At 42.0% G+C, this 13,438-nt stretch overlaps 1 protein-coding gene across 1 annotated transcript; it reads right to left on the bottom strand.

The window, feature by feature from the left end:
• Positions 1–1,115: 1,115 nt before the first annotated feature.
• LOC310867774 (lipocalin-like) lies at positions 1,116–6,059 on the bottom strand. Its single transcript, XM_083777900.1, has 6 exons — positions 5,926–6,059; positions 5,374–5,513; positions 5,196–5,275; positions 3,105–3,218; positions 2,807–2,908; positions 1,116–1,358 (listed from the first exon to the last, which is right to left on the bottom strand). Exons 1-6 carry the CDS (start codon positions 6,019–6,021, stop codon positions 1,276–1,278), a joined length of 615 nt encoding a protein of 204 aa, XP_083634026.1. The 5' UTR covers positions 6,022–6,059; the 3' UTR covers positions 1,116–1,275.
• Positions 6,060–13,438: the final 7,379 nt, after the last annotated feature.

The raw sequence follows: 13,438 nt of genomic DNA on the forward strand, positions 1-13,438 counted from the left end.
AAGCTCTGACAGGTTAAAGGGATATTTCACTTTAAAACATTTCATCATCTACTCAGGCTACTCTATAGAATTGCAAATTGTGGCTATAATTGATATTAAGTTTTGCTGCCCCACCCCCTTCCTATACAAACCCATTATAACTTCTAAAACTTCCCTTTTAACCATGATGGATTCATCAAACACATGAGACTGAATAGATGATGAAATGACAACGTTTTTTTTTAAGTGAAATATTCCTTTCACCATTTATGCCCTCTGGTCTTACTAGAACGGACCTAGGTCCATTTATGGTATATGATCCTGTGGGAGCGGATGCTATCGTTATGTCATGTTGTAGTATTGTTTTGTAGTCGACAGCAAGAACAACGGGCGGCAACTTCCTTTTCCCTCAAACCGATTTTTCTCAATAAAAGCTACAGGCTACCAGAGCTTTTATTGAGAAAAATCCATTTGAGGGAAAAGGAAGTTTCCTGCCTGTCGACTACAAAACAATACTACAACATGACGTAACGATATCGTCCGCTCCCGACCGGATCATACAGACTTTTGAAACGGAGACCAGGCTTTCCTCCGAGGTGGTGGAAAGCCTGGTGAGGCGATGTTAGAACGGACCTGAGTTGTAGGCTACTTGGATGGTGCTCTCTTTCATCTCTCTCTCTCTCTACACATCATGTCTTTAACAGCCAAAGAACATTGCAGATCAAAATATTTTGAATTCAGGTCCTTTACTTTTTTTTATTTACATCACTTCGTGGTATTGATATTATTTTACACTGAGGCCACGGAGGAAGAGATGAAGATCTTTAAGCTAGAAGGGAGTTCCAACCACGCCTCCTATAGCCTAATGGCAGGCCAGTCTGGTGCATCTCAGAAGCAGGACAGGTTACATGCGAACAAGAAGGCCCTGGAGCAGCTCAGACAATTCAGGCAATTCATCTTCGTCGTAACATCGAAACGTTGTCACTTTTATTTGCACCCTGTTAATAAATTAAGGGCCTGAATTTTCTGAGCTACTCCAGTGCCTTCTTTTTCGCTTTTTGAAGATCTTTAAGCGTCAGAACACTCAGCTGTAACAACAAATGGAAACAAAAACAAGGGGTCATTAGTTGGCAATCTATTTTATTTTATCCCACAATCCCACAGCAGTCCAAGCTGCTACTTTTCACCTGACAGGGGGGAGTTTCCCCGGTTGGACATAGACGTATTTATTTAGACATTTAGCAGACGCTCTAACCAGAGGGACTTGCAATAAACAAGGTAAACGATAAACATACATCAAAGACAGAGACAGAGTAGCCTGATTATCAGACTGTAGCTTTCTTGAAGCAGTCCACTCAGATCTTTGGGCTGGATCCAGGCTAGAGACAGAGACAGTGCACAGTAAACTAGTAAGAACATGAGTATATAGGCCTTGTGAGGGCAGATGTCCAGAAATTGACCGTGAGAGGCCCATAAAAATGGTTGATTCATTGATTTATACTTTAGTTACTTGCGCAAGCAGAGCGCGCAAGTAATAATTTCGCCCGGTCTGTGTGCACCGTGCCAGCCGACCCGCCACTTGATGCGTATGTGAATAAAACAGCAAATTTGTGCCTGGTTTGCTGGGACCAGATTACATAAATGACCATATGTCTTACGTCATCATTTAGAGCTAGTCATACGTATACTATATACATAATCAGTAAAATAAAATAGCAAATTGTGCCTGATTTGCTGGGACCAGAGTACATGGTGTGTATATGTATAACTAGCTCTAAATGATGACGTAAGATACTACATAGTACATACTACATATATACAAGCTCAAAATGTGATCAGCTATTTTCCAGTGTGTGACACCAGCATGCAATTATCCATTTAAACCCCATTTAAACCCGTGTCTTTTCTGTTAAACCCTCTAAGACCCGAATTAATTTCTACTTGCAAAAAAGAGATTTTAACCTTACTACTACTTTGTACTACTAGGAATTAGGTTATTTAAAAAAAGTGTAAAAAAAAAAGGAAAAAAATGTTTGATGAAGATTTTATGCACATTATATAATATAATAAATTAATAATTTACATTTGGGGGATATCTTTCACAATAATGAATAAAACATGTTCTAGACATTCTAATGATCACAAAAAAACATATATTACAATTATCTTACTTACTTTTATTAGGGTTAAAGGTCAAAAGTCATAGGTTAAAAATTGTAAAAAATTGTCCAGACATTTTTAATTTGTGTGAATTTCAGCCTCTGGGGGGGGGGGGGGGGGGATTTATATGCAAATATCATGACTAATGGCATTGCAATGGCATTGCAATGAACATCACTGATGACGTTTAGGTGAAAAAAGAACAGAAAAAAATTATAATAATTAAGTAATTAATTAAAATAAAATTGTTGCTATAAAGCAACGCTGGGTCTTAGAGGGTTAAAGCCGTTCGACAAGCTGAGTCCTAATTTATAAAACGACTGTTCTAAAACAGGTTCCAAAACAGTGGGTCGGGACCCATTTGTGGGTCGCGGACAACATTTTTATGGGTGTTCACCCATAAATTAATTAATTCAAAAATATTTCCAAAAAAGCAAGCATGAATTAAAGTACTGGTAAGTAATTTCTTGAAGAAAAAAATAACAATTTAGATTAAAACAGACGATCCACAAGCACACACCGCGGTTCGATGCGACGTATTGTAAGATACCCATAGATACGATATTTTCACTAGTTTGGGTTCCAGGGAGACGTTTGGGAACCACTGTCCTAAAATGTTGACGTCCTCCTCATGTATATTAATATTAATATTAAAAACATGACCCACCGCTCTTCGGCAGCATCAGGATGTTTTCGCGGAGAACCCCGGTGTCCAGCGCGAACTGCACAAACTTCTCCTGCATGTCGGCGCTCACCTCCTGGGACCGACCTGCAAGCATAAACAACATGCCTCCGTTTTCAAAGTCAAGTATTTGTCTTTGAAATGTAGTGGAGTGAGTCATGAGAACCTCAAAAAATACAAACACTCAAGTAAAGTACAGGTACTCCAAAAACTAAGTAGTAAAACAAAAAAGTACACTTTGTAATGGTCCATCTAGTGGTTTCTACAGGCCCATGATACTCACTGTAGAGCTTGTTCATAACCTCAGGCACGTCGCCAACGGTCTTGATGGTGTGGATTATGGCGTAGCTGTCATAAACAGCATCCACCACACGCATGTCATTCTCATTGTTCCAAGCTGTGGAGCAGAGACAGATGGAGTGGGTGTGTGTGTGTGTGTGTGTGTGTGTGTGTCTGTGTCTGCGCCAGGCTACTGACACGAGGTTACTCCGTGGTGGGAAATAAATATTGCTCAGTGTTGGCATTACCTTCGGGGGGGGGGGGGGGGGGGTAATAATTTACTGTCCATATCGGGATGCAAGTCGAACAGGTGTGCTTCGCAACGTTCGACATGGCAACCTGCACTCTTTAGTGCACTCGGTGGTGTCGCTCGTGGCTCAAGTTCGCTAGAGACAGCACCCCTCCGTCTATAAAAATAAATAAAACTAGTCCACAGTTGTTGTAAAAATAGTCACGGTGTTAAAGAATATAACATATATAGGGGTGTATATTCTTTTGACCTTGTGTCCTAGTGTAATCATATTTACCCTGTGTGATATTGTACACTATATGATATTGTATGCCAACTTTGTACTACCAATATACTTGTACCAGAATTGTTTTGTCCAATTGTTTTGTTATGTTTGTTTTCGTGGGTTATGTGTGTTCTCACTTGTGGTACCAAGTGAAATCATCTAGTCTCATAAGCCAGGTCACAGCGAACTAATCTGGCACATCCAGAATGTTTTGGGATGACCTGACAACTCTTGAGTTATGTGTTTTTGTGGATAAGTTCTGGCGCAGGCCTTGGAACATTTGGAATCCGAGGGCTGAGTGTTGTGCTCGGGAACCACGTACTTGCACAGCTATCCTTTCTTGTACAGTATGTATTTTCAATAAACTACCTTTAATAGACTTAGCCGTTTCTGCCTCTCTATGCCTCTCTGTCTATTGATGAACATATTGTCAACCGACGATAACGGCAGCGGGATTCAAAGGTGTGGATCTGTAGTCTAATGATTAGACCATTAAGCTAGCGAGTTGGCTGGCAGAATTGTTTTCCAGACCATATTAGAAGAACAGAATGCTCCGCCCCGATCAGAGGCAGGCGGGGGCACGTCTTTACAGGACCCGGCCGTGGTCTAGGGGTATAGGCAGAGCAGTCAGTTCGATCCCAGGCGCCACCATAGTTAAATTGGTTTAGTTCCGCCATCGGTGTATGAATGTGTGTGTGAATTGGTGAATAATATAATACACAATCATAAAGCCAGAAAAATTTACCATGAAGTCTTGAATTCATGGCGTTGTTTTGTTAGTTTTTTGTCATATTCCAGAGCCAATTATCTTATGGCCGGCAAAATCTACAGAGCCCAGTCCTCGAAGTATTGGCTTAGGAATAGGAATGCGACAAAAACAATTCAAGGCTTCATGGGGTGTGCAATTCATAGAAAATAAGCCATTTACGCCTTAAGCTCAGTCACTGACTGCTTCTGTTCTCCTATTTTAGAGCCGAATAAAAGTCGGTTCGGCGCTGTAGAGCCTACAATGTGACGTCATTTGAGGTTCGGGGGGGCGGGTACCGTCCTAAAGTCGGCTCTTCGGTGCTACTGAAAATATCTGACGAGCCAAAATCATTTCGGCACTACAGCGCCGAAACAGCGGTAAAATAGGAGTATGAATTGGCCCTTAGCTAAATCACTCCATGTGGTTCATCCTTTTACTCACACTTTTCTATTTTCTAATAAGCATTTTTGTATTTTGATTTGCTTATAGCAGGATACTGTAGTGGATTATTTAGAACTCAGTGGTCCGGACCAAATCCAGGCAGACTGCACGAATGCAAGCCTCTCTCTCTCTTATACACAATGACAGAGCAAAGAATTCATTGGAGGTGTGTTCAGTGGACATGGAGGTGTGGTCAGTAGACATGGTCCAAACAAGGGTCTATGTGAGAATGGGTCATCTGACAGACGACCAACAGGTGATCTGTGATGACTCATGTGAATGCAGTCAAGACAGTTGGTGTTCTCATCTTCAAAATCCATTACAATACAGTTTTCCATATCAGCTCGTGTGCCTGCCTGCCTGCCTGCCTGTGTGAGTGAGCTCTACTCACTGTGGCTGCGGAAGCTGAAGCGTCCGGGGGTGTCTGTCTTTTTAGCGAGGTGAGTCATTCTCCAGCAGGTACCAGCAGGACTAGCACAGAGAGACGGAGAGGTGGAACTTCAAATAGAGCTCGTGCTTTTCACTCATGATACATTTGTTGAATGTTTGCTGTGGTTTTAACGGCTCACGTGAGGTTGGCATAAGAGACATCGAGGTCTCCTCCAGGAGTTGGTGCCAGCACGGTAGTACCAATCCTCATCGTTTCCTTGTTTGTCAGAAACCACTGAGCATTGGTGGCCAGTCCGACCATGTACCACTTACCAGCCATCTGAGAGAGAGAGAGAGAGAGAGAGAGAGAGAGAAATGAATGCCCTGCTTGATCATACTACAATGTCAAGTATCAAAAATAGCAGACTTCTGAATTCTGAATAGTAACAGTTTTGGACATGTCTCCCAACAGAGACGATATGGAACAAACTCCCAGAAAACAAAGTAAAATATGTTTGCTGAAAAATATCTTCTTCACTGTAATTTTAATGTTTTGCATAAAACAGTTTGTATGTAGATAATCTGTGTGTTTTCTTTGATCTCCCCCCTCTTCCCATTATGTTTTCGGAAATAACATATGAAAACTGATTTCACCCACTTTGTTTTTTAATGCTGAGGCAACAATATTTTCAGTGCAATATACCCAAAAATATTATGTCTGAACAATGAAACATCTTTTCTCTCTCTCTCACCTTCTCCAGGTCGAAGTCAGCAGGAGGCATGACATTGATGCAAGTAGCCAGCGTGCACAGCAGAGCTGAGAGCATCAGCAAAGGTGTGGTCTTCATGGCTGCAGCTTGGCGTTGTGTGTCTTCTCGTGTGTTTCTGTGCGTATCCGTAGCAGGTAAGGACAGAGAGGAGCTCAACCAAACTCCTTATATCTCCTAAATTCTGACCATTCGGGCTCCTCCCCCGAAGCACATACACACACAGACACATAGAACTCCCTATATGTCCCTCCCACTGCACTATAAAATATATATTTGGCTTGCCGTTACTTTTCACAACTGGCACGCACGTGAGGATGGAGACAGAAGTGTTACAGAAGGAATGAGTGATAGCAGAACTAAGGGAATAAACAGAGAGGAGGCAGTGGTGTAAAATGACTAAGTACATGACATATAGTCAAGTCCTGAGGTGTTTTGAAGTTTCAAGAGGAATAAAAAATCATTCTCAGTTTGTAAAACGTGGCTAATACTCTGTCAACTCAAAATGGTGGCATATTTGCGTCCATATAATGCACACGAGAACCTGAGCCCTTTGTAAACTGAAGAAAAGAAGCATCTGTTTGTGACTGTGTGTGTGTGTGTATAAGAATACAGGGTCTACTTCCATGGGGGAACTCTTTCAGAGCAGTCCCGCCCCCTCGAGAGACCCGGAAAATAAATCACCGTTCATTTTCCTCATATACTTTTCAGAAAGTATTATTTAAAGACGTTTACGCCGCAGACAAAGCCAACCCTTGTCGTGACAAATCATGACAACAAACACAATTATTCGGGCTGAACAAATAATTAGAAGGAAGAAGAAAACGGCAGGTTACAACACTCTTTGTAATTATTTGTTTGGTCCAAAATATTGTGTTTGTTGTCATGATTTGTCACGACAAGAGTTGGCTTTGTACGACGCTTATAAGGTCTTTAAATAAATACGTTTTGAAATGTCTAAGGGAAAAATGCATTGGAAACTATTTCCTGGGCCTGGCGTCGTCATGAAAGGGGACGGGACTGCGATGCTCTATTGATTATCAGAGCTCCCTTTGTTATAGGAGTCGGACACAAGACAGGCACTGACTTGCAAGCAGCTGGTTAACATAACTCGTGCTCACACATGCACGCACGCACACACACACACACACACACACACACACACACACACACACACGTGAAGACAATTGGTCGGGGCTAGGGTTTTGTAAACCTCAATTTAGTAACCTAGTTTTGTAATCCAACTCCCTAACCCCTTGTGGACCCAACATCTGGTCGTTATTATCCTCCAACGGCGAGCCTCTCACACACACATTGAGTGAGAGAGAAAATGCACGTGCATACAAACCTCAAACCATATGCGCGCACACACACACACACACACACACACACACACACACGCAGACACTATAAGTGTGGCAGCCGGGGCAGTGTCTTGAATGTACAGGGTTTGATGAGGGCCCAGGTAGGGCCGGGCCTTAATTTTCTGGCCTGTTGAGAACTCTAGTTTTCGCCGGCTTCCAGGCGCGGCTGCACAAATAGCTTTGGGGCAGGCCCGTCTAGAATTTAAATGGACAGGTATCCAAAAGGGAGACATGGATGGGGAAGAGGAAGGATGGATGGGGAAGGATCACATTCCTGTATATGGGCTTATAGGCGCACTATATGGGGGCTTTCCCCATGTATGGGGATGATGATGTCATAGTGATGTCACAAGACCTGGGCACAATATGGGGGCTTTCCCCATGTATGGGGATTTTAATATCATCCCTGATGATGTCATAGTGATGTCACGAGACCTGGGCAGAATATTGTGAGTAACGAGTGACATGACGTGAGACGTGTGACAAAAATGCAAGATTTCACAGTTATCTGCGACCTTCGGTTGCAATAAGAGGTCTTTATTCAAAAGTTAAACCACCTCGTTTTATTCTAACAACTTTTATTATGTCTAAACTCTCTTTAAATGATCTTTTAGGTAAGTTAAATCATAGAATAATCAAATGTTAGGCACATCGTTGTATAGATATGTCCTGCAGATAGATATACACGTATTCAGCATGGGGTGCGTAGACAATCTGAGAGGGAAAGAAAGAAGAACATCACACAGGAAATTATGGAGGATTGTTGTCAGGTGACAATTTACAGGCATTTATCAGACGCTCTTAATCCATTTAGGCCTGACCTCGAAATTAAAAAAGAATCTTCTGAATCCTCCAGTTTTCTAAAATAAATATTTTCACGATTAAAAAAAAATATCAGACCCTACAAGCTCGTAACACGTCACTCAGTGGAGCTTGTAGATCTGCTATTTTTCAATAGCTAAAGCATAACATAATGCTAACACCAAAAGGGTTTCCCGCCCAAAATGGGTTGATCCAGAGTGATTTACAGTAAGCAAATACACAAGGTAATACATTACAATACAATGCATCGAAATTGTCATCTAGGATCATACTGTAGGTATGTATACCAAAGAACCTACCATCAGTCTCAACTATATAAAGCCTGCCGGTAAATCAACTAAAAGAGCCTACCATCAATCTAAAATTTAGATTGATGGTTTAGATTCTAAACGATATGTAGCCCACCATAAATGAAGACAAGCCTAATGTACTTACCGATGACGTGGTCCTCATCCACAGAATCACAGTAACCTAACAGACGAAGAAACCCTGTGTTATTGAAGAACTAAATCTGTTTTCTTTGATTTTTACTCATGAAGATACAAGAACCACATTAACCCTGCATGGTGTTCATTCTGATGTAAACAAGTTTTCTGGTTATATCCAAGTAGCAGTTTTTGTATTGACCTGTACTTTCGTTTGAACTGTACCCATTCTACAAACTGTGAATACAAAATTTAAATCAACCAATCAATCCCTGTTGCACATTTTCCACATTACATTAGTTGTGAATGCATCCAATTTTCACTATACTTTTGTGCGATGTTCTTGTATAATGTATGGTATGGTAGTTTACTAATTTATGGAAAATTAAAACAAAAAGTAAAGATACATGGTTTCTGCATGCATGAGAGCAAGTGCATTTCCTCCCTTTTTCTTCCTGTTAAATGAACACTTCATACTACAGCGTCACACAAAAGTTTTGATGTTTTTTTATTTGAATCCTGAAAGGTAGCCGCTTCGGACATTTAATTGGCATGAAGTGGAAAAGGAGGCTGAAAAAACAGGCAAAAGACATGCACATCTAAAAGCTATTAGGCTGGGTGCCCGTCTGCCCGATCAAAAACAGTGATAATTCAAGCAGTGTTGTTTTTGGCATCACATTTTGATTTTAGTTTTAGTCATAGTCTCTTCAATAGTTTTCATTTAGTTTCAGTCACATTCTAGTCACCTGGAATGTTTTCGTGTTAGTCTAGTTTTAGTCGACTAAATATCATAAGATTTTAGTCGACTAAATCTACAGTTGATTTTAGTATGATGTGTTGTGTTCATGTACTGTACAGTATATGACATTAAACATGCTCTATGATGTGTTGTGTTCATATCTGTATGTACAGTATATGTCATACATACTATATGTTGGAAAGGTGACGAGCCAGTTGAGATTCATTCCTTTCTTCTCAGCAGCCATCTCAAACTTCTCCAGGATGGGTTCTGGTGGCGTGTTCTTTGATCTCTCTGCATACAGGGAACCAAACGGAACCAAACGGTACTGTTATGATAAACGGTACTACCGGTATATTCAACAACAGTAATTTATAGCATTGTTCACCAAACAGGTGAACAATGCTATAATGCTATGAACAACGGACCATTTTTTGTGGGGGTCCTTGACATGAAAAAGTTTGAGAACCACTGCTTTACAGAATTACAGTTACGCATACATCTCTCATGTTACCCTCCCGGCCACGTCAAACCAAAGAACGGACGGATATGAGGACCTACGGTAGAACTTGACGGTGACCTTGCCCCGTCTCTGATAGTAGATAATAGCATAGGAGTTGTAGTCCGTGTCTCCAATCACTACATCAGTGTCCATCTCTGATCGCCGGCCTGGAGGTTAAGCACAACATTCAATTAAAATCACACGTGTGAAGTGAGGGGCGCCATGTGACGTCACGAAAAATGTGACGTCCGCTAAAACTAGCAGCTCTTTTTATATGTGCAGTAGGTCTATGTCAGAGGTCCACTTAGCAGGAAACATGGGGTGCTTGTATGGTCGTTGTGTTTGCGCGTGTGCATGCGTGAGTGTCTGAATGCGTGCACCAGGAGACTGACCTTTAATTCGTAGGCGACCTTTTGTTTTGGTTTGACTGTAGGCTTGTCGTATCTCCCAACATTGGTGATTACTGGAGGAGAGGAGAAGAGAGGAGGGGGTATAGTTTGTTTTTTCTCCTACTGCATGAGGGGAGTAGGAGAAGATCGGATTAAAAATATACTACTGCCAAATATTAATATGAATGTTCGAATCTAATCCATAAGCGAAAACACGCTCTCTCTCACTCTCTCACTCTCTCTCACATGTGGTCATATACAGAAGAACCAGAGCAGAGAAACGGGCCGCCATGTTTTTGCACACTGTGGTTGTGGTTACATATAGAAATGCCAATCTGGGAAGTGGGAACCCGTCGGTAAAAAAGAAAAAACTGCGCTCTCTGCCTTTGAATTTACCTCTGGGGGCGTATGTTGGCCCGCTTGGCCGCGCTCAGACCTCCTTTTCCCTGTGGGGCGCCTATGTTTTCAAATACTCACTGGCGTGTTCTGGTGCTGACGGTCATGGGCTGGGTGGGTGGAGTGGAATACTCACTGGCGTGTTCTGGTGCTGACGGTCATGGGCTGGGTGGAGAGGAATACTCACTGGCGTGTTCTGGTGTTGACTGTCATGGGCTGGGTGGAGAGGAATACTCACTGGCGTGTTCTGGTGTTGACTGTCATGGGCTGGGTGGAGAGGAATACTCACTGGCGTGTTCTGGTGTTGATGTTCATAGGCTGGGTGGGTGGAGTGGAATACTCACTGGCGTGTTCTGGTGTTGATGTTCATAGGCTGGGTGGGTGGAGTGGAATACTCACTGGCGTGTTCTGGTGTTGATGTTCATAGGCTGGGTGGGTGGAGTGGAATACTCACTGGCGTGTTCTGGTGTTGACGGTCATGGGCTGGGTGGAGAGTGGAATACTCACTGGCGTGTTCTGGTGTTGACGGTCATGGGCTGGGTGGGTGGAGTGGAATACTCACTGGCGTGTTCTGGTGCTGACGTTCATGGGCTGGGTTTTGTCGGAGGGAGGGCTGATGTCGATGAGCGTCGGCTCCATCCTGGAGGCGTGTTGTATCAGGCGTTGACATTTGGAGGCTGCGATGTGCAGGTACCACGTCCCTGCCATCTACAGCACATGAGGGAGGGGTGGCCATTATACGAGAGAGACTGCACTTTGGATAATACAAAATTTATGATATGTTGCCAAATAAAGTTTATTTGGCAAGGTATAATTATTTTTTAATTTTGTATTATCCCACGATTAAAACAAATCAAATGTAATCCCAGGCGCTACACTCCCTCTGCCAACCTGGGGAGATCAATGGACTGACTTCATTCTTCCTTCAATGCATGAGGAGTTAAAAAAAGACATAAATGTTTGTTTTAATAATAAGTCATTGGCAAAAAAAGGAGGAAGAGGATGTACAGTAGGACACACAAAGCAATGTTTAAGGAAAGAATACAATGTACATATTTGTGCTCTGCTCGCTTATAGTTTTTACTTTTGTTTTCAATTTGAGTTTAGTTTTAATTAGTTTGTGAAGTGGATTTGCTAGTTTATGTTTTGAAAAGGCTTATAGTTTCAGTTTAGTTTTTTATTATTTTAGTGTTAAAGTGTAAAGCCTTGTTTTAGTTTTTATTTCAGTTATCTGAAATGTTTTGTCAATTCTACTTTTTGTTATTTGTTAGTTTTAATTAACTATAATAACCTTGGCACTTTACTCACTCATCAGTATTAAGTATCATGATCGGGAATAAGACTAAACTAGATAAAGTGCCAATCGGCACAGGTCTCCACCAGGGCAGGTCAGGTTGTGGCCTCATGGTGGCGCTATAACAGGCTGTTGAGGAAGATTTGGGCCGGAGGTTCGTGTTGGAGGGATGCAAGTACAATGTTTTTCCATGTGTGCATACATAAGTTGTATACAGATCGATGCAGTTATAGCTAAAAACAGGAATTGGCCTGTTATAGCGCCACCGTGAGGCTGATTTTGAGGAAAAAATTGTGGCATGTCGTCCTCGGCCTAGTGAAAATGTGCGTGTATAATTTAACGGAAATTGCACACTGTGTTTGTGATTTGTGGCCTTTTTTCGAAATGGACGAATCGTGTGAGCTTTGGAAGCCAATCTTAGGCAATCAGGATGGAAGATGGGAAATGGTGCCGCTCCGTGTTGATCACATGACTATGGAGATAGTGTATACCGATTTGCGTGAAATTTGGATAAAATCTGAAGGAGTAATAATAGAAAATGTGTTTTACATATGTGGGCCTCCTGGTGGCGCTATAAAGAGCAGATGTGAAAAATTCCAGGCAAAGGTTTTTCCTTGGCCTCTAGGGAGTTGGCATACAAAGTTATCCACAGATCCGTGCAGTTAGAGGTAAAAACACTTTTGGGCCAGTTATAGCGCCACCTTGAGTCTGAGTTGTAATTGTTCATGTGGCATTTTGTCCTCGGCCTAGTGGGAATGTGCGTGCACAATTTCACGGAAATCACGCGACGTGTTCATGATTTGCAGCATTTTGTTTGAAACTGAGCACTCCTGTGAATTTTGGAAGCCAATCTTAACCAATCAGGATGGAGTCTGAGAAATCTGAAAGACCGGTTTTGTTGAATGGCTCTAGAGAAACTGTGTACCAATTTGCGTGATGTTTGGACAAAATCTGTAGGTGTACTGTGCAAAAACTTGTTTTGCACAACAGGCCGTTGTGGAAAGTTTGGGGCAGAGGTTCATCGTTGGCATCCAGGGAGTGTGTGTGCAAAATTTGGCATCGATCGGGTTAACGGTGGCCGAGATTAGCTGCTCACGGACGGACGGACGGACGGACGGACACACGGACGGACGGAGTGCAAAACATACTCTCCCCACATGCCTTCGGCCTGGTGGAGACAATCAATAGGTTGTCTAGCTTAACTGGCTTCCAGTAAGGTGCTTGTTGTGGTTGCGTTATCCTGGCAGACGGTAGTCAGACTCAAACGCTGCAGCTGAGCAAAGGTCAAAAAGGTCACAGAGCCCATTTGTCTCACTGTTGCAATCATGTTGTTCTAATACTGAAGCTGCGTCTAGTTGCCTGAAATATGTTCTTTCCTTGTATATGCTTTGTTTTTAGTTTTTTAGCCACTTTTAAACTGGCATCTCTATATTGGGCATGTCATTCAAGATAATCACTATATGCTCCAGTGTTATTCCTACAATTTTCCAATCAACTATAGTACAAGCTCTGTTGAAAAACAAATAGAGTAAAAAAAAATCAAACCTTGATATATCAATTTTAGACC

This window comes from Protomyctophum parallelum, assembly GCF_964188405.1.
Source record: "Protomyctophum parallelum genome assembly, chromosome: 12".
Classification (NCBI taxonomy): Eukaryota; Metazoa; Chordata; class Actinopteri; order Myctophiformes; family Myctophidae; genus Protomyctophum; species Protomyctophum parallelum.